General features: G+C 39.4%; 2 protein-coding genes across 2 annotated transcripts in view; both read right to left on the reverse strand.

Moving 5' to 3' along the window:
* LOC113467230 (Meckel syndrome type 1 protein homolog) overlaps window positions 1-5,016 on the reverse strand; it is a 17,084-nt gene extending 12,068 nt beyond the window's left edge. The window contains exons 1-2 of the mRNA XM_026823285.1: window positions 4,726-5,016; window positions 4,035-4,169 (exon numbers count right to left, since the gene is read on the reverse strand). Coding sequence (XP_026679086.1) covers window positions 4,035-4,111 — 77 coding nt within the window. The 5' untranslated portion in view covers window positions 4,112-4,169; window positions 4,726-5,016. The remainder of the gene's footprint in view (window positions 1-4,034; window positions 4,170-4,725) is intronic.
* A 338-nt stretch (window positions 5,017-5,354) lies between these two features.
* Window positions 5,355-16,513, reverse strand: LOC108252348. Its single transcript, XM_017443905.2, has 2 exons — window positions 15,649-16,513; window positions 5,355-5,514 (listed from the first exon to the last, which is right to left on the reverse strand). Exons 1-2 carry the CDS (start codon window positions 16,204-16,206, stop codon window positions 5,464-5,466), a joined length of 609 nt encoding a protein of 202 aa, XP_017299394.1. The 5' UTR covers window positions 16,207-16,513; the 3' UTR covers window positions 5,355-5,463.
* Between the last annotated feature and the right edge of the window lie 6,089 nt (window positions 16,514-22,602).

Consider the following 22,602-nt stretch of genomic DNA (forward strand, 5'->3'; position numbering starts at 1 on the left):
GAGTAAGGGGACTTTTCAGTCCTATGCTGGTAGTATAATAATTAAACAAGGTATATTCTATTCTATTCTTAAGGGAATCTAGCTAAAAAAATACCTAGGGAGAAGGGGAGAGGGCAAAAGAAGGGGAGGGAGGGAGGGAGAGGGAGAGAGAGAGGGAGAGAGAGAGAGAAAGAGAGAGGAGAGAGATAGAGAAAGAGGAAGGGAATATTAAAGATTTAAAGAAATTAAGAAAGGATTTTCAGCCTAATCGGCCCTTGTGGGTCCTGTAGAGGTCCTTTTGGATGAATTCTATAGATAGTTCACTAAACAACTAGTGAAATAATATGAAAAATAATCACGCCAGTTTAGAGAGATCGAACTCGCGACCTTTGTACAAGCAGAGTAAAATAAGAAGCATCTAACCACTTTTGAACCAGGTGCTTTAGAAAAGAACACAGAACATTAATTTACTATTGGTAAAAATTAGAAAAATTTCTGGACCCTAGTCGGAACTTTTGAAAGATCGTTCCTTTTTTTTACCATTAGTTTTTATAGGGCAAAAATGGACTTAAAAAAAGTTCCGGCTAGGGTCCAGAATTTTTTTCTAATTTTTACCAATAGTAAATTAATGTTCTGTGTTCTATTCTAAAGCACCTGGTTCAAAAATGGTGAAAAAATATTGAGGAGAAAAAAAGTTACACCAACATTTATCTCCAGAAACATGCATTTTCAGCATAAATCTGATAACTGTTTTTCATTTTTAGTCCGTCCTTCCTTTTTCTTTTTTTACTCACAGGGTATGTAGGTATGCGGTCTTGTGGAATAAGTTTTAAACTTTACAGCAAAAAACATTCATAATGGTTTTACCGAAAAAATTGAACACTGAGCAGAAGTTTGAGAAAAACCAAAAAATAGGGGTGTCCCGAATTTATTGCTCTCCAGTGTACATAATAGTGTGTGACCCACTTTCCTTGAAATGGTGTTAGTAGGCCATGCGGTTGCTATTAATTGTTAATATTAATACCTATTATGATTAGTATTGCAGAAAATAATATTTATATTGTTGCAAATTTCCTTCCACGCACTTTAGTACCTACCTACGGGAGTATAAGTGGCAATTTATGAAAGTAATTTAATAACAAGTTAATGACTCAGAAGCAATACCTACACTAGGATTTTTAGTCCGTCCTTCCTTTATTATTATTAATAATAAAATGTATAGTGGACGGACTATTGTATTCGCTTCGGTGTCTGTCACTCTGTCGGTCGGTCTGTCTGTCTGTCTGTCCCCATAGAAGGACTTATCCAAACCTGGTCGACCTATATATCAAATTAAAGGTCTTTTTATCAGGAACACGAAAATGGTGGTGCAAATTTTGTCCAGAAAACCATAAAGCCAAAAAACCAAAAAAACTGGGTTTTGGAGGATTTTTTTCACATTTTCTCACACAAATGAGCTCTGATCTTAAAATTTGTCACGACGACCTATGAACTCAAAGCGAGAAAGTTTTAGCAAAAAAACTGGGTTTTGGGGGATTTTTTCACATTTTCTCACACAAATGAGCTCTGATCTTAAAATTTGTCACGACAACCTATGAACTCAAAGCGAGAAAGTTTTAGATAACACTTCAGTCGTTAATGTAAGACCGGTTTTAGCGTTACCTATGTTAAGCTACGCCGAGGAAGGCCAATAAATGGATGGGTGACTTAAACACTATATTGGGAATAAAGGGAGAACGGGCTCTAGTTTAATCTCTATTCAGACCCTCTTCCACCAATGTATAGAATATTAAAGGTGCTTCCAAACATAGTCGACCGCCTAGCGCTGTGTGGACAGTGGACACACCTTACTTAAAAGTTACAAGCGCCAGTCTTGGAGGGCAGCGCGTCTGCCTTGTAAGCGCTCGGTGACGGATTCGACTCCCGCCCCGGGCGGATTTCATCCTGAACAGAAAAGGTTCTTTCTGAACAGCTGGCTTTCTCCTATCCTTGGCCATTACAGTTCCCTATAGCAAACCTCTTGAGGAAAATAGAAAGTAAAAAAATCATTAATTACCTGCCTCGGTGTAGTGGTCAAGGCGCTCGCCTGGTAAACAGGAGGGCGTGGGTTCAATCCCAGCCGAGGTATGGAATTTTATCCTCAATATAATTTGAGAATTTGATCACAGTAATAGCAGTAGCCTACTGCTGGAGTAAAGAGACTTTTCAGTCCTATGCGAGCAGTATAAATAAGCACTATTATTAATTTCTTTCCAAATCCTTCTTCTTCCTTTTCTCTACTTCATGTTAAGGACCGTAGCGAAGCACCAGAACTCGCGGATAAAACAGAAAGCATCCAAGTACAAATAATAATAATCTCAAGGGGGGCCCTAAAGTGTTTATTGTTGGATCACCCCGTATGAAAGGAAGCTGCACTCAGCCGGAACGGTATATAGGTCTTGTTGTTGTGTTTCCATCATTGGAATAAAATACGAAGTACATCAACCAGTACGTAGCATATCAGGCTTGGACTAGCTATCAGCAGTAATATTACCTAGCCTAAGTCCTACTTACAAACTTACATAGGTACCCGAGCTCCTAAGCAATCAGGCTTGGACTCGACCTTGTCCCTAGCTACGAGTATCTATTCTATGAATTTAACTGCCGATAGATCATCATGTTTGTACCTGATAGATCAACATGACCACCTTATGTTTGTACCTAATGTGTAGTGTTCTGTTTATTGTACTTATATAAAAATAAATGAGAGCACCTTTTGCTATGTTTGAAAAATGACATAAAAAAAAAAAGATTCATTGATAGCTAGAGACAACGCTTTGATGAAATTTGACAAACATTTCCGGTCATTACAAAGAGGATTCGTAGAAGCATAACCCGATTTTCAGGGGTGTTTGCCCCTACACCTAAGCCTCAGAGTGGGCTTTTTCTTTTCGTGTACAGAGGAAATTTATTGACCAGATTTTAGGCCTCTGGGGGTCTCAGTTCACTGATCTACTGCAGTAGAAATAGAAAAAAAAGAAAGTAAAAAGATAATGATGTTGATTTCAGCTTCGGAAACCACGGTACCTACACTTTACCAGTCAGGTAACCTCTTTGGTTCTTGTTGTTTTTTTTTTTTTTTTTTTTTTTTTTTTTTTTTTTTTTTTTTTTTTTTGACGAGTGTGGACCTGATTCTCACGAACAGCTCCAGTAGGAATTTTTAAAGGAGGATGAATGGATTAAATCTTCTAACTTCTGAGCCTCTTTTCTAGAGCTGCTTGACTTGAGACTTGGCACACCTATGTATGTAGGTAGGTATTTTGGTTGGTATTTTGGTTGATAATGAGATTTTCTACTTTTTTTTTTTAAGGCAATACTTAAACTAATTTTTCCTTCTTCTTTACTAGATATGTACTTCCCATTCACAAAGATCTGAATGAGGATATTCCAGCTTTGTGGACTTATTTGAGACTGAAGAGGATATCATGCTTCAGTTCACATAAAACTTCACTTGTTTCAAACTTCAAAACCTGTCATCCAAAGAAATTCTATGGGCTACAGAAAACAGTGTGAGAGAGGGGAAGACAGGAAGAGGGGAGGGAGAGGGAAGGGGAGGGAGAGAGAAAAAAGAGAGGGTGAGAGGAAGGGAGGAAGAAAGAGAGAGAGAGAGGAAGAGGAGGGAAAGAGGAAAAATAGGTGCTAAATAAAAAAAGTGTTCATGAAGATACAAAAACTGTGATGCTTTGAAACTGTTGGCTTTGAATTGAGTTTTTCAAGAGAGAAAAAAAAAAATCAATTTTTGACAGGAAATTTTAAGGTGTTTCTACAATGCTCTAAAATATGTCTGAGATTTTTTTTTTTTTTTTTTTTTTTTTTTTAAGGTAGAGAAGGACCATGTTGTACCACATACAATATTGTATATTTGTACAAAATAATTGAATTGAAAGGAGGAAAGCCAGCTGTTCCAAGAGCAAAAATTATCTGTGCTGTTAGGGCTTTATTTTTACCCTAAAGTGCGTGGACTCTTAGACACTGTGTTGTTCATATTTGTGCTTTTGAATAAACACTGAACTCACCTTAATTTCAAATTCTTGATATCATCTTTGCATCGGTAAATGCCAGTGATGAAATCTTTTTCTTCTTTAGAATACATTTAGTCCAATTCATAAATAGAGTAACAGAGTGTTCAATTGTTCATGTTATAAGCTGAACTATGAATTTAAGAATAGGCAATGATATTGTGCCAGTTGGCTTGCACAAGAGATTTGCTGAGTGTTTCCACACAGAAAGTCTCCTGACAAGCAAACTGCATAGGTACCTAATGTGTATGTATTGCCATTATGGCATTGAACACTTAGCCAAAGAAGTGCCCAACCTGCACTCGGACATGATTCAGACCTTTTTTTTTTAGAGGTTTGACAGAGGGATCTCTAACTGCTATTAAGGTCTTATCATCCCAAAAGCAAAGAAAGACGGAAGACAGGAAGGGAGAAAGTCAGCTGTCCAAGAACAAACCTTGTGCATTCAGGATAAAATCTGCCCGGGCAGGAATAAAACCCACAACCTAGTGCTTACAAGGCACTACCCTCCAAGCTAACTAGGTTGGCAACTAAGTAATTAATTTAAATTTCATTAACAACTTTCTCCTTGCCTTCATTGGGGTAAACTTTCATTTCACTTGCTTTTGAGCCAATGTTTGTGTCCCGCATCACACCTCAATCACCTATTTATTAAAACTCAACCCAATTAATTAAAAACAAAACATACCATTTGAGCAAACACTTGTTCGAAACCACCACAATGTATTATTCACCATGACAAGAAGATTTTGTAACTAGAAAAATATTGATAGGTAGTAGAATTTCAACGTGAAGTGCTTGAAAGAATTTGGACGGAGAACTTTTTAAGAACTGAACCGAATGGAAAAGGGGGAGTGGAAAAACTAACATAACAGGAACGAAATTATTCCACGTAGTCAGAGAGAAAAAACAGTCATGAAAAATAGTAATTAGAGTAATTTAATTATGAAAAAAATTCTCATTACAACATTACACCTCATTTCAAAAACCCACAGTAACAGGACCTGTGGTGTTATGTAAAACTAGGAACCCATTTTATCTTCTAAAAGAAAAAAAATGAGCGACGAATGTCCGCTACTCACAGACCTAGGCCTCGAACTTTTTCCGCCACACACGTTAAAATGGTCTGACAGACCTAGGTTTGTGAGTCCGTGGTCTGTCAGGAGGTCTGGGCAGTAGTAGTGTCATACATGTGTGCAAATTTGAACTAAACAGACTAAACTTGTACCTAACAGTTGTATTTTATTCTGCCTCAACTTTCTTCGTAGGAATGGCATTTAGAGATTGATTCCTACATTGAAAGAAGAACACATCATATTATGGTGTGGTATACTTTGTATTGAATAAAATTGTCACGGTCCAACTACAGACACATTTGTCGTTAAACGTCCCGTCATGCCGTTCAACAGGAAGTCTGATGGCCGTCTCAATCGGCCGAACTGTACAGCACCATCCCCAGGACGGCCAGGCCTTCCAGATGCGTCACCCACTTGGCCGTTCTCATCGTCATAAGCTCACTCAGCTTCAGGAACAACACGGAATTGGTCTGCGCGTACAACACATCCAAACAGTCCTTCCCCATGAAGAATAGCTCCCAGGAAAGGTTGACCAGCTGTTGCCAGATTCCAGCTAACACAAGGTGGGTGAGGAATATCACGGCGAGGACTTTGTACACGGAATACTTCCAGGTTCGGGTCTCGATCGGGAGACTCTTGAGTGACAGGTCGAGACGGACAAGGAGCAGCGCTGTCGCGAGGACGAAACACATGGACCCGAGATTCGGATAGTCGTAACGGGAGTTCACTGTCTCGTACGCGTTGAAGAAGATCCCGTACAGATAGTGACTCAACGCGGCAAGCAGCACGGAGGAGATATTCGTCTTCATATTCTCCCTCGGTAGGAACCTCACGCCGGCGAAGGTTGGCTCCTCAAACTCGCTTTCCTCATAGCTCTCCGGAACGGGAGAAGCCATCGGTCTCACTTTCGACGGACGTATGTCGGTCGGTTTTACGAAGAGGTTGAAGAAGGGAGGCATCCTTCTGATCCCGTGAACGGTTCTTGCGTGTCTTCGCCGAAAATGAATCTTTGCTTCAAGTCGAACCGATGGTCATTCAGAGATAGCGTTAACGGAGTGCTGATCTGCTATCAGGGAATTTCACACAGCTGGCACAGCAAATTTGGAAGACCCGTACTGTCGAATTTTAAAAAACACAGTGAATTGTTAAAAGAAGTAAAGAAAAGACTACCTATTTTTTAATCATTTGAAAACTTAGTTGACCGTCAATTTTGTTTTGGTGCGGAAATTGAAGTTTGTGTTTTAACAGTTGGGATATAAAGTAGGTATTTGGCTTAAATGAACTCTTCTCCAAAACATTTTGCGATGACGTAACTCCAGGTAATGGGTGCCTGGAGATTTTTTCGGAACGGCTCTCCTATCTTCACTATCCTGTCTTCCTTCTCTCTTCGATTTGGGGACGGTAAGACCTTAGCAGTTACAGTTCCCTCTGTCAAACCTCCTCCTCCTTCAAAGAGTTGGAAGTTGGAACTCTTCAAACCGCATCATTGGGACCAGAGTTTTCTGAGTGTTCAAGCTCCAGCTACACCGAATTACTGTTATAGCTACTCCACCAGTAGAGGCATGGTAATGAGGCAAATCGAGGCTCTGCCGCTCTGCCTAGTGGCGGAGGTGAAGAAAAGACTTCGTTCAGACCCAGCGGTATTATAGCGGGAGGAAAAGGAAAATTCTTACTTATTCAAACAAGAAAGAAAGAGAAAAAGAAAGAAAGAAAGAAAAAAAAAACTCACCATCGGAGATTTCCTACTTACCTACCTACCTACCTACCTAATATCCGTCCGAGGTAGGTAAATACCTAATATGGAAAAGTCGCTACGATCTTAAGGAGAGAAGTGCGAATTTTATACTAAGCAGGCAAGGTTTGTTATAAAAACTGTTGGTTACTTAGGTATATATTTATATTGTGTATTACTGACTACCTATGTATACCTACCAATTTATTTACGTCACTCAACAGTAAATTGTAAATACACACTGGCGTGCTGAGGCCGGAACTTGGCCTGGCGCACTGCCGTGCGCCTAGATTCTCTTACCAAGGTAAGGAAAGTAAAAATGAGGGTGGGAATTCGGAACTGTGACAATGGAGGACTTATCGTGCCAAAATCGAATAAAGAAGAAGGAAAAAAAGAGGCAACCGACAGGAGAGAGCCAACCGTTCTTATAACTAACCTTAAGACAATTGATTGTTTAACGCAATGCTGGTTAAATTCAGTGATCCATTGATGCAGTCAACGTGCAATCAACCCTCGATGGCTTCCAAGAGGGTTAGTTCAGGGAATTGTTACAACGGAGGTCTTATCGTCTCAAAGAGGAAAAAAAGAGGCAACCGACAGGAGAGAGCCAACCGTTCTTATAACTAACCTTAAGACAATTGATCGTTTAACGCAATGCTGGTTAAATTCAGTGATCCATTGATGGAGTCAACGTGCAATCAACCCTCGATGGCTTCCAAGAGGGTTAGTTCAGGGAATTGTTACAACGGAGGTCTTATCATCCCAAAATCGAAGAGGAAAGGAGAACAGGACAGGAGGAAGATAGCCGTTCTGAGAACGAATCTTATCTGGTAAGAATAACGTTCGCCCCGCGCGGGAATCGTACCCGCGACCGAGCGATATTGATCGACGGCCGTCGACTATGTGTGGACAGACCTTACAGTCTGGTTACTAGTAAGTTTGGAGGGCAGCGCGTCTGCCTTGTAAGCGCTAGGCGACGGATTCGACTCCCGCCCTGGGCGGATTTCATCCTGAACAGAAAAGGTTCTTTCTGAACAGCTGGCTTTCTCCTATCCTTGGCCATTACAGTTCCCTATAGCAAACCTCTTGAGGAAAATAATAGAAAAAAATGAAAAATAATGAAATGATAGAAAAAAAATCATTAGTTTCTTTCCAAAACCTTCTTCTTCCTTTTCTCTACTTCATGTTAAGGAGTGTAGCGAAGCACCAGAACTCGCGGGTAAAATAGAAAACATCCAAGTACAAATAATAATAATCTCAAGGGGGGCTCTAAAGTGTTTATTGTTGGATCACCCCGTATGAAAGGAAGCTGCACTCAGCCGGAACGGTATACCTATAGGTCTTGTTGTTGTGTTTCCATCATTGGAATAAAATATGAAGTACATCAACCAGTACGTAGCATATCAGGCTTGGACTAGCTATCAGCAGTAATATTACCTAGCCTAAGTCCTACTTACATACCCGAGCTCCTAAGCAATCAGGCTTGGACTCAACCTTGTCCCTAGCTACGAGTATCTATTCTATGAATTTAACTGCCTGAAGTAAAGGGGCTTTTCAGCCCTATCCCGAAAGTGCCTGGAATTCAGATAGATCATCATCCACCACCTTATGTTTGTACCTAATGTGTAGTGTTCTGTTTATTGTACTTATATAAAAATAAATGAGAACCTTGGTCCCTAGCTACGAGTATCTATTGACTATTCTATGAATTTAACTGCTTGAAGTAAAGGGGCTTTTCAGCCCTATCCCGAAAGTGCCTGGGAATTCAGATAGATCATCATCCACCACCTTATGTTTGTACCTAATGTGTAGTGTTCTGTTTATTGTACTTATATAAAAATAAATGAGAGCACCTTTTGCTATAGCTAGAGACAACGCTTTGATGAAATTTGACAAACATTTCTGGTCATTACAAAGAAGATTCGTAGAAGCATAACCCGATTTTCAGGGGTGTTTACCCCTAGATCTAAGCCTCAGAGTGGGCTTTTTCTTTTCGTGTACAGAGGAAATTTATTGACCAGATTTTAGGTTTTAGGCCTCTGGGGGTCCCTTTTTCATAGTTCTACAGTTCAATAATCTACTGCAGTAGAAATAGAAACAGAAAAAAAAGATAATGATGTTGATTTCAGCTTCGGAAACTAGGGTACCTACACTTTACCAGTCAGGTAACCTCTTTGGTTCTTTTTTTTTTTTTTTTTTTTTTTGACGAGTGTGGACCTGATTCTCACGAACAGCTCCAGTAGGAATTTTTAAAGGAGGATGAATGGATTAAATCTTCTAACTTCTGAGCCTCTTTTCTAGAGCTGCTTGACTTGAGACTTGGCACACCTATGTATGTAGGTAGGTATTTTGGTTGGTATTTTGGTTGATAATGAGATTTTCTACTTTTTTTTTTTAAGGCAATACTTAAACTAATTTTTCCTTCTTCTTTACTAGATATGTACTTCCCATTCACAAAGATCTGAATGAGGATATTCCAGCTTTGTGGACTTATTTGAGACTGAAGAGGATATCATGCTTCAGTTCACATAAAACTTCACTTGTTTCAAACTTCAAAACCTGTCATCCAAAGAAATTCTATGGGCTACAGAAAACAGTGTGAGAGAGGGGAAGACAGGAAGAGGGGAGGGAGAGGGAAGGGGAGGGAGAGAGAAAAAAGAGAGGGTGAGAGGAAGGGAGGAAGAAAGAGAGAGAGAGAGGAAGAGGAGGGAAAGAGGAAAAATAGGTGCTAAATAAAAAAAGTGTTCATGAAGATACAAAAACTGTGATGCTTTGAAACTGTTGGCTTTGAATTGAGTTTTTCAAGAGAGAAAAAAAAAAATCAATTTTTGACAGGAAATTTTAAGGTGTTTCTACAATGCTCTAAAATATGTCTGGTTTTTTTTTTTTTTTTTTTTTTTTTTTTTTAAGGTAGAGAAGGACCATGTTGTACCACATACAATATTGTATATTTGTACAAAATAATTGAATTGAAAGGAGGAAAGCCAGCTGTTCCAAGAGCAAAAATTATCTGTGCTGCTAGGGCTTTATTTTTACCCTAAAGTGCGTGGACTCTTAGACACTGTGTTGTTCATATTTGTGCTTTTGAATAAACACTGAACTCACCTTAATTTCAAATTCTTGATATCATCTTTGCATCGGTAAATGCCAGTGATGAAATCTTTTTCTTCTTTAGAATACATATAGTCCGATTCAAATAATAGAGTAACAGAGTGTTCAATTGTTCATGTTATAGCTGAACTATGAATTTAAGAATAAGCAATGATATTGTGCCAGTTGGCTTGCACAAGAGATTTGCAGAGTGTTTCCACACAGAAAGTCTCCTGACAAGCAAACTGCATACCTAATGTGTATGTATTGCCATTGAACACTTAGCCAAAGAAGTGCCCGACCTGCACTCAGACATGATTCAGACTTTTTTTTAGAGGTTTGACAGAGGGATCTCTAACTACTAATACTAAGGTCTTATTATCCCGAAAGCAAAGAGAGAAGGAAGACAGGAAGGGAGAAAGCCAGCTGTCCAAGAACAAACCTTGTGCATTCAGGATAAAATCTGCCTGGGCAGGAATAAAACCCACAACCTAGTGCTTACAAGGCACTACCCTCCAAGCTAACTAGGCTGGCAACTAAGTAATTAATTTAAATTTCATTAACAACTTTCTCCTTGCCTTCGTTGGGGTAAACTTTCATTTCACTTGCTTTCGAGCCAATGTTTGTGTCCTGCATCACACCTCAATCACCTATTTATTAAACCTCAACCCAATTAATTAAAAACAAAACATACCATTTGAGCAAACACTTGTTTGAAACCACCACAATGTATTATTCACCACGACAAGATTTTGTAACTAGAAAAATATTGATAGTAGAATTTTAACGTGAAGTGCTCAGATGAATTTTGACGGAGAACTTTTTATTAAAGAACTGAACCGAATGGAAAAGGGAGAGTGGAAAAACTGACATAACAGGAACGAAATTATTCCACGTAGTCAGAGAAAAAACAGTCATGAAAAATAGTAATTAGAGTAATTTAATTATGAAAAAAATTCTCATTACAACATTACACCTCATTTCAAAAACGACAAGAAGATTTTGTAACTAGAAAAATATTGATAGTAGAATTTTAACGTGAAGTGCTCAGATGAATTTTGACGGAGAACTTTTTATTGAAGAACTGAACCGAATGGAAAAGGGAGAGTGGAAAAACTGACATAACAGGAACGAAATTATTCCACGTAGTCAGAGAGAAAAACAGTCATGAAAAATAGTAATTAGAGTAATTTAATTATGAAAAAAATTCTCATTACAACATTACACCTCATTTCAAAAACACCTCAAACGAGAATGGAGGAAAAAAAGCAAAACAAACATCAGCTGATTTTTGTTTTGTTACCGGCTGGTCGCTATGGCAACAGCCAATCAGAGGGAGCCTTTATCGCCGCCATTCTGATGTTTGAAGTGGCGGGAGTTTGAATTTTTAAGGCCTCCAAAATTTTAAATTTTCGAAGTTACCGTACCTACATGTAGAGGGGTACCTACATGGATGTGGGATAGGTACCTACGACGGATTCAATAGATGAAAAATAAAAAGTCCCTTTATAGCTATATATACCTACCCACGAAAATTTATATCTGTGGGGAGTGCAGAGTCGTTTGTAAAAACATCAGAACTCTGGTACCTACAGATAGGTAGGTACCTAACTATTCAAAAATTTACATACCTACCTACTACCTACTCGCTACAAAACTACATTCCTGTGGGTAATTATTGTCATGGGTTTATCTTTCATAAAAAGGGCCCTCGATTTTTTTTTTTTTTTTTTTTTTTAAAAAAATACCACTTCCGGCCGAGGTGAGGCGAGGGTAGCCATGCTCAACAATCTGGTCTTATAAAAGAAGTATCTATAATCTATAGGTATTTATACTCGTATGCCAGCCTCCTACCTAGGCAGGTAAGTACGAGGTATTATCAAAATATTAAAATATTATAAGTAGGTACTTACTGCTATAAAATTATCAGGAGCCATTTTGATATGAAGAAGAAATTAAAAAGTCAGATGAATAGAAAAAAAAATCACTTTTTTTATATGAACAAAAAAAATCACATAGTTAATTATTGTTACACTGCAGTGTAACAATAATTAACTATGTGATAAAAAAAAAAAAAAAATCTGGTGTGAACATCACACGACTTTCCTTATCCTATTGAATGATGCTTATTTTTATGTTCTATAGTACCTAATGTGTATGTATTACCATTGAACACTTAGCCAAAGAAGTGCCAGACCTGCACTCAGACATGATTCAGACCTTTTTTTTAGAGGTTTGACAGAGGGATCTCTAACTACTATTAAGGTCTTATCATCCCGAAAGCAAAGAAAGACGGAAGACAGGAAGGGAGAAAGCCAGCTGTCCAAGAACAAACCTTGTGCATTCAGGATAAAATCTGCCCGCCCGGGCAGGAATCAAACCCACAACCTAGTGCTTACAAGGCACTACCCTCCAAGCTAACTAGGCTGGCAACTAAGTAATTAATTTAAATTTCTCCTTGCCTTCATTGGGGTAAACTTTCATTTCACTTGCTTTCGAGCCAATGTTTGTGTCCTGCATCCGCATCATGCCTCAATCACCTATTTATTAAACCTCAACCCAATTAATTAAAAACAAAACATACCATTTGAGCAAACACTTGTTCGAAACCACCACAATGTATTATTCACCACGACAAGAAGTATTTTGGTTGATAATGAGATTTTCTACTTTTTTTTTTTAAGGCAATACTTAAACTAATTTTTCCTTCTTCTTTACTAGATATGTACTTCCCATTCACAAAGATCTGAATGAGGATATTCCAGCTTTGTGGACTTATTTGAGACTGAAGAGGATATCATGCTTCAGTTCACATAAAACTTCACTTGTTTCAAACTTCAAAACCTCTCATCCAAAGAAATTCTATGGGCTACAGAGAGTGACAGTGTGAGAGAGGGGAAGACAGGAAGAGGGGAGGGAGAGAGAAAAAAGAGAGGGTGAGAGGAAGGGAGGAAGAAAGAGAGAGAGAGAGGAAGAGGAGGGAAAGAGGAAAAATAGGTGCTAAATAAAAAGGTGTTCATGAACATACAAAAACTGTGATGCTTTGAAACTGTTGGCTTTGAATTGAGTTTTTCAGGAGGAAAAAAAAACTCAATTTTTGACAGGAAATTTTAAGGTGTTTCTACAATGCTGTAAAATATGTCTGAGATTTTTTTTTTTTTTTTTTTTTTTTTTTTTTTTGGAAGAAACAGTGTGAGAGAGGGGAAGACAGGAAGAGGGGAGGGAGAGGGAAGGGGAGGGAGAGAGAAAAAAGAGAGGGTGAGAGGAAGGGAGGAAGAAAGAGAGAGAGAGAGAGAGGAAGAGGAGGGAAAGAGGAAAAATAGGTGCTAAATAAAAAAAGTGTTCATGAAGATACAAAAACTGTGATGCTTTGAAACTGTTGGCTTTGAATTGAGTTTTTCAAGAGAGAAAAAAAAAAATCAATTTTTGACAGGAAATTTTAAGGTGTTTCTACAATGCTCTAAAATATGTCTGAGATTTTTTTTTTTTTTTTTTTTTTTTTTTTTACTAGGAATTTCTTGGGCATGCTACGGCACAGACCACAAGCGTCTAATGTAGCAGTTGTTTCATTGCTACGAAATAAAAACGGCGGTGAAACACTTTTTCTTTTTTTTTAGATCTCATCAATTTATCACATCATGAGGGTAGGTATACAATTGGATAAATGTAAGGTACAGTAAATGATGTACGTATTTAGGTAGGTATTTTGCAGCGTACATAGGTAGGTAGTGTGGTCCTAGTATGTACCTTACATTATAATCTATAAGTAGGTACCTATAACCTAAATATGAGAAAATCAAGTAGCCAGTTTTTTTGTTTCAGGCCCCTATTGGTCACTAGACAATCCAGTGAAAGGACATAGAACAGACAGTAGGGGGAACAATGAAAACTACAGGAGTCCTCATGTGATATAACTACCGTATAGCCATCGGCTATCGAAGTATCGACTGATAGGTACTGACAGACAGTTACTAGCAAAGTATTAACACATTGAGTGTATACCAAGTCCAAAGTGATTGTCCCCAGAGGGGCCACAACACAATACATAGGAAAGTCTGGAAATATGAGAGACGGACGAAAAAAAAAAAAAAAAAACCAAAAAAAACTTTCTAAATGTGGGGGCCAATTGTACCTAAATATGAGAAAATCAAGTGGCCAGTTTTTTGTTTCAGGCCCCTATTGGTCACTAGACAATCCAGTGAAAGGACATAGAACAGACAGGGGAACAATGAAAACTACAGGAGTCCTCATGTGATATAACTACCGTATAGCCATTGGCTATCGAAGTATCGACTGATAGGTACTGACAGACAGTTACTAGCAAAATATTAACACATTGAGTGCAACCAAGTCCAAAGTGATTGTCCCCAGAGGGGTCACAACACAATACATAGGAAAGTTGGGAAATATGAGAGACGGACCAAAAAAAACCCCAAAACATACTAAAAAAAGAAATTTGATATTGATAGGGGGAACTATAACGGCTGGAGTCTTATCGTCCCGAAAGCAAGGAGAGAAATACATACATAATATTAGAATTCCAGCCGGTCCGAGAACGAACCTCATCTGTTTCGAATAAAGTCCGCCCAGGGCGGAAATCAAATCCGCGACCTAGCCCTTGGGGTGTCAAATATGGGCGCCTCGGCACTCAATGTGTTAATGTCAAGCTACTAGAATCTATTTTTATAAAGGCTGGAGTCTTATCGTCCCGAAAGCAAGGAAAGAAATACATAATATTAGAATTCCAACCGGTTCGAGAACGAACCTCATCTGTTTAGAATAAAGTCCGCCCAGGGCGGGAATCAAATCCGCGACCTAGCCCTTGGGGTGTCAAATATGGGCGCCTCGGCACTCAATGTGTTAATGTCAAGCTACTAGAATCTATTTTGCTATCGCAGCACGTTGTGGTTAAGCAGACAGAATGACGAGGGGGTATACTGGGTGGCCACAGTAACAGGACCTGTGGTGTTATGTAAAACAAGGAACCCATTTTATTTTCTAAAAAAAAAATGAGCGACGAATGTCCGCTACTCACAGACCTAGGCCTCGAACTTTTTCCGCCACACACGTTGAGATGGTCTGACAGACCTAATAGGTTTGTGAGTCCGCGGTCTGTCAGGAGGTCTGGGCAGTAGTAGTGTCATACATGTGTGCAAATTTGAACTAAACAGACTAAACTTGTACCTAACAGTTGTAACCAGTGTTTTTTATTCTGCCTCAACTTTCTTCGTGGGAATGGCATTTAGAGATTGATTCCTACATTGAATAGGAACCCATTTTATCTAATAAAAAAAATGAGCGATACTCACAGACCTAGGCCTCGAACTTTTTTCGCCACACACGTTTAGATGGTCTGACAGACCTAGGTTTGTGAGTCCGCGGTCTGTCAGGAGATCTGGGCGTTAGTATAGTGTCATACATGTGTGCAAATTTGAACTAAAGTTGTACCTAACAGTTGTAACCAGTGTTTTTTATTCTGCCTCAACTTTCTTCGTGGGAATGGCATTTAGAGATTGATTCCTACATTGAAAGAAGAACACATCATATTATGGTGTGGTATACTTTGTATTGAATAAAATTGTCACGGTCCAACTACAGACACATTTGTCGTTAAACGTCTAAAGCGAAATCCGTCCCGTCATGCCGTTCAACGGTGGCCGTCTCAATCGGCCGAACTGTACAGCACCATCCCCAGGACGGCCAGGCCTTCCAGATGCGTCACCCACTTGGCCGTTCTCATCGTCATAAGCTCACTCAGCTTCAGGAACAACACGGAATTGGTCTGCGCGTACAACACATCCAAACAGTCCTTCCCCATGAAGAACAGCTCCCAGGAAAGGTTGACCAGCTGTTGCCAGATTCCAGCTAAAACGAGGTGGGTGAGGAATATCACGGCGAGGACTTTGTACACGGAATACTTCCAGGTTCGGGTCTCGATCGGGAGACTCTTGAGTGACAGGTCGAGACGGACAAGGAGCAGCGCTGTCGCGAGGACGAAACACATGGACCCGAGATTCGGATAGTCGTAACGGGAGTTCACTGTCTCGTACGCGTTGAAGAAGATCCCGTACAGATAGTGACTCAACGCGGCAAGCAGCACGGAGGAGATATTCGTCTTCATATTCTCCCTCGGTAGGAACCTCACGCCGGCGAAGGTTGGCTCCTCAAACTCGCTTTCCTCATAGCTCTCCGGAACGGGAGAAGCCATCGGTCTCACTTTCGACGGACGTATGTCGGTCGGTTTTACGAAGAGGTTGAAGAAGGGAGGCATCCTTCTGATCCCGTGAACGGTTCTTGCGTGTCTTCGCCGAAAATGAATCTTTGCTTCAAGTCGAACCGATGGTCATTCAGAGATAGCGTTAACGGAGTGCTGATCTGCTATCAGGGAATTTCACACAGCTGGCACAGCAAATTTGGAAGACCCGTACTGTCGAATTTTAAAAAAACACAGTGAATTGTTAAAAGAAGTAAAGAAAAGACTACCTATTTTTTAATCATTTGAAAACTTAGTTGACCGTCAATTTTGTTTTGGTGCGGAAATTGAAGTTTGTGTTTTAACAGTTGGGATATAAAGTAGGTATTTGGCTTAAATGAACTCTTCTCCAAAACATTTTGCGATGACGTAACTCCAGGTAATGGGTGCCTGGAGATTTTTTCGGAACGGCTCTCCTATCTTCACTATCCTGTCTTCCTTCTTTTCGATTTCGGGACGGTAAGACCTTAGCAGTTACAGTTCCCTCTGTCAAACCTCCTCCTCCTCCTTCTTTTTTTTTCAAAGAGTTGGAAGTTGGAACTCTTCAAACCGCATCATTGGGACCAGAGTTTTCTGAGTGTTCAAGCTCCAGCTACACCGTGGCCTTGGTTGTTGGATTGAGCTCAAACAGTACTACATTCTTTAAGACCTTTGATATGATGTATCACAAGAAGGGGCTTTAGAGAAATAAGAGTAGGTCTAGGTCAATTGTTCTTCAGTTTTTTTCCATTTGAAAAATTCACAGTGGTTGTTGAACTCTTTGAACTGACAAGATTGAATAGAAGACGACTGATGCATTCCAACCATTATGGTCTATCAAATCAATTTGAGTGAAAAACAGGACAGAGCAGCCAGAGAAATTACAGGGATGTTTGTTTTTTTTTCAAGGATACACTTTGAAAAGAATTGGAGTGTCTTTTGAGGTTGTCCTTTCTTGAAAAAGATTTCCCACATTCATTGCAAGTGAATTTACTCACAGTTTCATCACCAACCTCAGTGGTGTAATGGTCGGTACCAAAGCTCACCAGTAACAATAGAACTTGTACAAAACATAACCAACCTAAAGGATTCGAAACAAACTACCATCACGTCACGTGAAATCATGGGGAGTCAGAAAGATGTAGTTCAAAGTTTCCCCATAATATTGTAGGTAATTTCGTTCAGGACAGCCACACTACCATCATGTCACGTCACGTGAAGCCATGGGGAATCAGAAGGATCTAGTTCAAAGTTTTCCCATAATATGTATTGTAGATAATTTCGTTTAGGACAGCCACACTGCTATCACGTTACGTCACGTCACTGGGCTGACTCTGCCCTCAAAAATACAGTAGGTAGGTGTAGGTACCTACTGTCGTTGCGCCACTGAGTTTCCTTGTCTGATTTGGATGTTTTTCAACGATTTAGTAGAAAATCAAAGAATAGAAGAGAAGAAAAATGGAAATGAAATCTATATAATCTTTTTTTTTTTCTCACCGAGGAAACCAAGCACGGTGCTTTCCCTGAATTTCAGCTGAACTAAAAAAAAAAAAAAAAAAAGGTACCTAATTCAGTAGAGGCATGGTAATGAGGCGTAACTTAGGATGAGCGTAAAGAGATCGGATACAATTATCGTTTAGTAACAGTCAGTTCTTGATCGCTGACTTTTCATAGTGGTCGCACTGAGGTTTTCGTATACAGGGGGGGTCTTGAAGGGTTATATTTTCATGGTTTTAACTCATACAGGGTGACTCAAACTTCTATTGTTTTGCTTATAGTGCAGCAGTATCCACATCGGATGTTGACAACCAGCTACACAAGTTTGACATTTCGATTCCCGCCCGGGGCGGATTTTATACGGATAATGTTCGTTCTCGGAACAACTGGCTTTCTCCTATCCTGTCTTCCTTCTCTCTTTGATTTCGGGACGATAAGACCTTAGCGGTTACAGTATTCCGGGCCAAAGTTCCACTATTTAAGGCTATACGGAGGAGTTCGCGCTTCTCAGGACTTTACCTTTAGCCTCAGGTCGCTCAAATTTCGCACAACCTCAGTGGTGTAGTGGTCGGTACCAAAGCCCACCAGTAACAATAGAACTTGTACAAAACATAACCAACCTAAAGGATTCGAAACAAACTACCATCACGTCACGTGAACTCATGGCGAGTCAGAAAGATGTAGTTCAAAGTTTCCCTGTAATATTGTAGGTAATTTCGTTCAGGACAGCCACACTACTATCACGTCAGGTGAACTCATGGGGAGTCAGAAATATGTAGTTCAAAGTTTTCCCATAATATGTATTGTAGATAATTTCGTTCAGGACAGCCACACTGCTATCACGCTACGTCACGTCACTGGGCTAACTCTGCCCTCAAAAATACAGTAGGTAGGTGTAGGTACCTACTGTCGTTGCGCCACTGAGTTTCCTTGTCTGACTTGGATGTTTTTCAACGATTTAGTAGAAAATCAAAGAATAGAAGAGAAGAAAAGTGGAAATGAAATCTAATCGTTTATTTTTCTCACCGAGGAAACCAAGCACGGTGCTTTCCCTGAATTTCAGCTGAACTAAAAAAAAAAAAAAAAAAATATTGGGAACCCACCTAAAAAATTGGGAAATTTAAAAATTTTTAAAAAAAAAAAAAAAAAAAAATGTTAGGTACCTACCTAATAGTATGGTAATATTAAAATATTGTAATAATAAAATAAAGAAAAATGAAAAAGGTTTTCGATAGGTGGAACTGTAACAACGGAGGCCTTACCATCCCGAAATCGAAAAGCCACTCAATTTGAGAACGAACCTTATCTGTTTAGGATAAAGTTCGCCCCGGGTGGGAATCGAACCAGCGACCTAACAGCTATACAGGTAAGACAGGCGCGCTACAAGCTAACTAGACTGGATCCCGGAAAAAAAAAAAAAGATGTGCTTTCTAGCAACTTGAAGAGGAAGTACTGGTTTGTTGGTCTGGAACTCTGGAAAAATTTCATGGTACAGAAGATATTTCCTCAGAAATTCCTCTGGTTCGAGATAGGTTCATTGAGTGAGGTGACCTCTCTAATACTCGAGTACTTCTGTATTTTATCTATTAGGTCGATTTCGATTATAACATGGTTGAACATGGACACCTTTATAATAGTAGAACTTTGGCCAGGAACGACCTAGCTGAGACTAAAGGTAAAGTCCTGAGAAGCGCGAACTCCTTTTGATCTTTTTCCCCGTATAGCCTTAAGTACAGGGTTTATACGCGACCTGGAAAACCTGGAAAAGTCATGGAATCTGAAAATCCTCATAAACTATCGAAGCTCTCTGCGAAATTTGAGCGACCTGAGGCTAAAGGTATAAAGTCCTGAGAAGCGCGAACTCCTCCGTATAGCCTTAAATAGTGGAACTTTGGCCCGGAATACTGTAACCGCTAAGGTCTTATCGTGAACAGTGGAACTGTAACAACGGAGGCCTTACCATCCCGAAATCGAAAAGCCACTCAATTTGAGAACGAACCTTACCTGTTTAGGATAAAGTTCGCCCCGGGTGGGAATCGAACCAGCGACCTAAGGCAAGACAGGCGCGCTACAGACTAACTAGACTGGATCCCGAGGGAAAAAAAAAATAGAAAGTAAAAAAGATCTGTGCTTTCTAGCAACTTGAAGAGGAAGTACTGGTTTGTTGGTCTGGAACTCTGGAAAAATTTCATGGCACAGAAGATATTTCCTCAGAAATTCCTCTGGTTCGAGATAGGTTCATTGAGTGAGGTGACCTCTCTAATACTCGAGTACTTCTGTATTTTATCTATTGGGTTCGATTATAAAACATGGTTAAACATGGACACCTTGATAATAGTGGAACTTTGGCCAGGAACGAACTAGCTGAGACTGAAGGTAAAGTCCTGAGAAGCGCGAACTCCTTTTGATCTTTTTCCCCGTATAGCCTTAAATTGGCTTAAATACAGGAATTATAAAACATGGTTAAACATGGACACCTTGATAATAGTGGAACTTTGGCCAGGAACGACCTAGCTGAGACTGAAGGTAAAGTCCTGAGAAGCGCGAACTCCTTTTGATCTTTTTCCCCGTATAGCCTTAAATTGGCTTAAATACAGGGTTTATACGCGACCTGGAAAACCTGGAAAAGTCGTGGAATCTGAAAATCCTCATAAACTATCGAAGCTCTCTGCGAAATTTGAGCGACCTGAGGCTAAAGGTAAAGTCCTGAGAAGCGCGAACTCCTCCGTATAGCCTTAAATAGTGGAACTTTGGCCCGGAATACTGTAACCGCTAAGGTCTTATCGTCCCGAAATCAAAGAGAGAAGGAAGACAGGATAGGAGAAAGCCAGTTGTTCCCAGAACCAATATACAGTTAAAAGTTAAAATGAGAAAAAAAAACATATCTATCTCCTCCTATACAGAATACGTAGGTAGAGCTAAAGAGTTGTGTGGTAAGTTGGTAACGGAAAGTTAAAAAAAAAAAAAAAAAAACATTGAGAAACAGTTGTGAACTGGCTGGAAAATCAATTTGAACTCAGTTTAGGGTGGGATAAAAGTAGGTACCCCTTAATACCAGGGTTGAATGGTATCTGTGTATGTGTGAATTATAACCAAACCAAATTATGTACAGTGAAATATAACCAAATAAGCGCTAGGTCGCATGATCTGTTGTGTATGATGGTGGTTTCGAACCAGTGTATTTCGGTTTTCCAATATCCAATATTGGCTAGAGTGAATTGATTCAATCCTCAGTCTTGATTTTCACTCTGGTGAGTCTACACAAAATAAATTCGTTCCAATGTTCTATTTTCAAAGTGATCTTTTCTTACTACATTAGAACTCTAACTCAACATGATCGATTTATAACGTATCGATTTATAACGATTTATAACCGATAACGTAACAACCAAAATCGATTTATAACGTAAAGGGGCTTTTCAGCCCTATCCCGAAAGTGCCTGGGAATAATTCAGATAACCAAACACGGGCGGATTTGTTTTCCTAATCCCATAAAGTTTGTTCCCGGAACGACTGACTCTCTTATCCTGTCTCTTCGATTTCGGGACGATAAATAGTAAGACCTCCCTTATTACAGCTCCCTCGATCAAACCTCTAAAAAAAAAAAAAAAAAAAAAAAAAAAACTTTTTTGCTAATAACTAACCAAAGATTTTTCGATTCCATTCAGTTTTCAGTTTTCTAGAATTTCGATTACAACTAGTAGTCACTAGATTTAATTCAGTTTTCCAGTGTTTCTGGCGAACCCTGTAGGTAAATCTCGTCATCCATTGAGAAAGCGAAACGAACATCAAAAGAAACGAAGAAAACCAAGAAAAAAATATCTTCCCAATGTCGATGAACCAAAATCGTAAAACACAAATCATGTATTTAATTTCCTTTGATTAATTAGTTTTTAATTTTAAATTACTCCTCGAAATGAAATGAATTACAGAGAAATAAAAACGGAAGACAAAGAATTGAAGACACTACCAGTGGCGGAGATAGGAGGATCTGTCACCGTGACTAATCGAGAATAGAATAGAATTCACTGAAAATAGGACTTTAATCCAAGAAATGCTCCTTGTTGGACGAACTAACTAAATTCTACGTTTCAACGCTTTTTTGTCCTGAAATCGAAGAATGTGGGATAGGATCAGAGAGAGAGGCAGAGGTTCCGAGAACGAACTCGATCTGTTTACGATAAAGCTGGCCTAGGGCGAGAATCGAACTCACGACCTGGCAGGCACGCTACCTTCCAAGTCCAAGAAAATAAATGCTCGTTGTTGGACGAACTAACTAAATTCTACGTATCAACAATTCTACGCTTTTTTGTCCTGAAATCGAAGAATGTGGGATAGGATCAGACAGAGGCAGCCGTTCAGCCGTTCCGAGAACGAACTCGATCTGTTTACGATAAAGCTGGCCTAGGGCGAGAATCGAACTCACGACCTGGCAGGCACGCTACCTTCCAAGCTAATCAATTAGGCTGGCAGTGGCATTGTTATACCACCGTATGTGAAAATAATCGAACGAAGTGAGTTTCTTGATTCAATTTTTCCTTAGGTTTGTTGTTAGATTATACACTGAATGAGCCCCATTTTCTTCTTCTTTCAGTGATGAGCCCCAATCGACCAAAAGTCTATAATGGCAAATTTGCAAGAATAAAGAAAAATCTACACACGAGATAATTAGGCTGGCAGGGGCGTTGTTATATCACCGTATGTGAAAATAATCGAACGAAGTGAGTTTGATTCAATTTTTCCTTAGGTTTGTTGTTAGATTATACACTGAATGAGCCCCATTTTCTTTTTCTTCTTCTTTCAGTGATGAGCCCCAATCGACCAAAAGTCTATAATGGCAAATTTGCAAGAATAAAGAAAAATCTACACACGAGAAGAAGACAATGCACATAATTTTCAACAGTTAAAATAACTTATCAAGTTTTCTGGTATAAATAA

This window comes from Diaphorina citri, unplaced genomic scaffold (genome assembly GCF_000475195.1).
Source record: "Diaphorina citri unplaced genomic scaffold, Diaci psyllid genome assembly version 1.1 scaffold433, whole genome shotgun sequence".
NCBI classification, from domain to species: domain Eukaryota; kingdom Metazoa; phylum Arthropoda; class Insecta; order Hemiptera; family Psyllidae; genus Diaphorina; species Diaphorina citri.

Excerpts from the sequence above, each read along its gene's own strand:
- LOC108252348 (XM_017443905.2), bottom strand. The coding sequence starts at position 16,206 with ATGCCTCCCTTCTTCAACCTCTTCGTAAAACCGACCGACATACGTCCG. Across the intron at positions 5,515-15,648 it reads CGGCCAAGTGGGTGACGCAT|CTGGAAGGCCTGGCCGTCCT; the intron begins CTGGAAGGCCTG and ends TGGGTGACGCAT.